Below are 4,271 nucleotides of genomic sequence, written 5' to 3' on the forward strand. Positions count from 1 at the left end.
AGAGGCATGTTACAATGATAACAATGAAGCATTATGCCAATTATGTTAAATCCTGCTCTCCACTTAAGCTCATCATGACCTGTTTTAGTGTCCTGTAATTTATCCTTTGGAATGCTTACTCTCATCAATAAAGTGTTCAACTTCAAGAGGAAAAAAAAGGCCACCGAAAGCAACCACCATCCCCCCAAATGACTTCTAGAAAGCAAGTATTTCTTAACTTTTTATTGACATTGGCAAATTAAAATAGAATAAATTAACAAGTATTTTTTCAAAAAAATGTTTTGTACAAAAATACTGTCAAAATTTCCTAAAAAGCTTTCAACACAGTAGTATCTTTTCATGTACTGAATATAACTATTAGCACAGTGTCAAAAATGTTGAAGACAGAAACAAAATAAAAATCTGTGAAATGTTTGCCACTGACGACATTCCACACCCTATTATTGTCTGTACATATGGGGGAGGGGGACAGCCAACTTGAAAGTGAACAGTATGACTTTTCCTGATCCAGAACGGTTTGGCCCACATCTGTTTAATCTTCCAGTTTAGCATATTAAAAAAATTAGTCTGTACTCAATGCATAGTTAAAAAAATGAAGCGAGATGGCAGAGTTTGTGCAGTAATATCTGCCCTTCAAAGTTCATGCAACCAACTAATGCAATTTTTCCGTTCACTCGTAAATCTGAATGCAGTTCAGTCATTTGAAACCATCTACAAAATCCACAAGATTAAGCAGTTTGCCAAGATTAATATCTAACAGTTGAGCACTGGAGAAAGTGAGGAAATAAGGAGTAAAAACAAACAACAAAAAAAACCAAGTTAGCTAGATATTTCAACTACATAAGGGAGGTGAATGTCAAGGCTACAAAAACGAAACAAAAACAGAAAAAAAAAGTGGCAGCAATTTTTTTTTTAAACCAATTTGTACAAGTTTATAGTTTACTTTGTTTCCAAGTTCTCAAACCTTTCAAGATCTGAAAAGTGAGATACTGTGTCTAAGGGAATGTTTTTTAATTCACACCGAAGTTGGGGCGGGGTGGGGGGGGAGGGTTTGATTTCTTTTCGCCGGGGTTTCGATCAAGTCAACAGCTTACTCTGCTGGGCTGCTGTTTGCACACGAAGTCCGTCATAAAATCAAACTCGTTTTGCCCCAGCCAGAGTTCGGGCAGCTCCTTGATGCGGTCCAAACCCATTTCTATCACTAAGGACATAAGCACTTCCTCGTCGATGAAATCAGTGTCTATGACATTGGGCGGCAGCATTGCAGCAGGGACGTGGGCCACGGAGGCGGGCATGTTGCTGCCGCTGCCGCCGCCGCTGCCGCCGCCGCTGTTGCCGCTGCCCGCGCCGCCACCCGAGGTGCCGCCGGAGCCGCCGGGGGTGCTGCTGCCGCCCGAGCCGCCGGGGGTGCTGCTGCCGCCGCTGTGCTTGGGGTTGCAATCTCGGAAGTGCTGGTTTGTCCCGTTCATCTGGTGGCCTGCAGCAGGGTGCAAATCCGGCATGTAGTGGTTGTGGGGGTAGGGGTGATGGTTGAAATACTGGTTGTTGAGCTTCTGCAGCTGCATGCTGGCCGGCAGGGAGCCTCCCTGGCTGGCCACCGGGGGGCCCATGAACTGGGAGTTGTTAAACCTGGCCGCGGGGGCCAGCGCGCTCGGGGGGTGCCCGCCGTTCACAGTCCCCGGCCCCATCGCATGCCTGATGCCGCTCGTGGCATTCATGTTGCCCGCGCCGTAGTGTATGTGCTCGCCCATTAGGGCGTTGAAGGCGTGTTGGGGCTGCTGCTGCTGGTGGTGATGGGGGCTCGGGAACTGCCCCATGCCCATGCGATGGGCAGGGTGGTGGTGCAGCCCGTTGGTGCCGTCGGGGAAGCGCCCGTGGTTCATGGCCATCATATGGTCTGCCATTTCCAGTCCTGAAAGTGAAAAGGGCAGACGGTAAGACCCGCGCCACACGTGCAGCCCACCACGGCGCACCCCACTCTTTCTCGCCTCTGCCCCCTAGGCTCCCCGGACGCACGTCGGCTGTGAAATCACTCGCTCTCCCCGGGATCCTACTAGTAGCCTGTGCACCCGGACTCGCCACCACGGCGGACCTGCCACCCACAACAGAGCTGGGCGCTGAACAAACAGCCCCTTCCCCTGCGATCGGACGGGCAGACCCGAGCCCACACCCGCCTCTACTCCCCGAAGTCGCCTAATAAAGGAAGTGCCCCGTAGCCCTGCCGCGAACTTCAGGCATTAAATCAGCCCTCCTCATCCTGTTGTTGCACATCCTGTTGTTATTCCCCAGCTCCGCCTCACGCTCTTCCTCCGGGCAAACCCAGCCCTCGGAGGACTGGGCTGGCAGGCGCCCCAGCCAGCTTCGCCCGCCGCGCTTACCTTCCGTCTTTGCGATTTCTGTTCCGAAGACCGAGGGCGGGATCGTCGGGTCCAGGACCGGCTCAGCAGCACATAGAGGGGGCCTTCCTGGTGTGCAGGGCGCTCGCTGTCGCGATGTCGGCACCGAGGTCTTGCAGTGGCCGCTGGGGCAGAATCGGAGCCCTTCCCTTTTATTTCCCCCCTGCTGCCCTCACAGCTCGGTAAGACCGCCCGGCAGCTGCCAACAATGAGCTGTGTTTCTTAGGGCTTTGGCCACAGTTAATATAAGGGATTTCAGGAAGGGCGGAGCAAGCCTCCCGGGCGGGCGGCGCCAAAAAGCGGACTCCGGAGCCCCGGGCACGCCGGACCGGGTAGGCGAGCCGCGTCCCCGCGGCCAGAGGCACGTGCGCAGAGGCTGCGGGCCCAGGCGCCGCCTCACTGCCGCTGACTCCGGTTTCCTCCCGCCCCCTAAACGCGGGACCAGCCAAGCTGCCTCCGGAGCGGGGAGAAAATGCCCCCTGGACCCCTAGCCCCAAAGTAGCGCCTGCCCTGAGAGGAGCGAGGAAAACGCACCGCTCCTCTCTGTTGTGATCCCCCACCCCCAGCTCTCCTGTTAGGCTCACCTAGCGAGCTGAGGTGCTTCTGCGGGAAAAGGGGGTTCTCTCAGGGCCGTCCTCCTCCATAGTGCCCTTCTGCCTCCCCGGCTTTGCACACCCCCCACCCCGGGCTGCGAAGAATGGCTGTGTTTCCCCGAGTGGGGTTTTAAATCCCCTGACAAATAATGCCCCTTCCCTGAGCACACTTTCCTGGGCTATGCCTTTGTGTTTTTACAGGGGCACTGGGTAAACCTGATCTAGATATTCTGCGTGTAGATGCATTCCCGCCCCCCTTTCAAGGACAGGAGCGGGGGGCGGGGAGCGGCAGAGGCTGCAGGTGGACAGAGCGCGCTCGCGGGCCCGGCCGCCTCCGCTCCCGCGCCGGGGAGTCCGGTCCGCGCTTTCGGGACCGCTCGCCGCTCCCGGGGTACGTGTGCTTCTGCTAAGTTTGCGTTTGCAGCTCTTGGTAGCTTTGGCATCTGAGCTGAGGCGTCTCTGCTCTGTAAACAAACTCAGCGATCCTCGTCCCCAGATCCACCTTTTTGCACATACAGTTTCTTGCTTCTGCTGTTGCCCTTGATCCGGGAGGTGGGGGTGTGTGCAAACTTGCACAGCCTCCCTCTGGGCTCTGCCTGACGATTTGGGGTTGATTTAGAAGCGAACGGGTTTGTAATTAAGAAATTCGAGGGCTGAGCGAAGCTGTGGTTGCTGGAAAAGGAAAACAAATAGATAACATGGTAATCGCTTTGTAAATAAAGTCGTTCTGGAGGTGGGCACGTAGCTGCACGTCCCGTATGGCACCGTGCGCACACACACACTGCTGGGACTCTTCCTTTTCAGTGAAATTGTTCAGTGGGGCAATAGGCGATAATAATAACCTTGCTTCCCAGGACGCGGCACAAGTAGCCTGGTCGTCCATTTGGCTCATTGACTTGCAAATAAAAATCCTTACACCGGTCTGGGCCACTACCCGGTCGGAGCTCTCTTGCTTTCTCACATGGGGAAGCCGAGTTATTTCTCCAACACCATGATGAGACTGCTCCGAGCTTTTATATTGCTCTTTATGTGGTAAAAGCGAGTTTAGCGCTCCGAATAAGGACTTCTGTTCAGAGTTGTTTCTTCATAACTCGATAGCCATTGAAGACTTCCTGCTGCGAAGAGCTAGTCCCCCGCCTTCCACCCCTCCTTTTCTCCCATCTTGCTCACAGGACTTTTTTAGGCCCTATTTTTTGAGGACTGGAAATTCTGATACATTTCCCCTTTCAGGAATTTGCAAAAGAGAGCGAATTCTGATTATGTTAATCTCTTACCCCTCTGT

General features: G+C 53.8%; 1 protein-coding gene across 2 annotated transcripts; it reads right to left on the reverse strand.

Moving 5' to 3' along the window:
* Nucleotides 1–207: 207 nt before the first annotated feature.
* Nucleotides 208–2,623, reverse strand: CITED2 (Cbp/p300 interacting transactivator with Glu/Asp rich carboxy-terminal domain 2). Of its 2 annotated transcripts, none has more exons than XM_011220881.3 (2): nt 2,379–2,623; nt 208–1,912 (listed from the first exon to the last, which is right to left on the reverse strand). In XM_011220881.3, exon 2 carries the CDS (start codon nt 1,902–1,904, stop codon nt 1,083–1,085), a length of 822 nt encoding a protein of 273 aa, XP_011219183.3. In that variant the 5' UTR covers nt 1,905–1,912; nt 2,379–2,623; the 3' UTR covers nt 208–1,082. The 2 variants fall into 2 exon arrangements, with proteins under 2 accessions (XP_011219183.3, XP_034525099.1); XM_034669208.1 differs by lacking the exon at nt 2,379–2,623 and adding an exon at nt 2,017–2,360.
* Between the last annotated feature and the right edge of the window lie 1,648 nt (nt 2,624–4,271).

The sequence above is a fragment of the Ailuropoda melanoleuca genome, chromosome 10 (genome assembly GCF_002007445.2).
Source record: "Ailuropoda melanoleuca isolate Jingjing chromosome 10, ASM200744v2, whole genome shotgun sequence".
Classification (NCBI taxonomy): domain Eukaryota; kingdom Metazoa; phylum Chordata; class Mammalia; order Carnivora; family Ursidae; genus Ailuropoda; species Ailuropoda melanoleuca.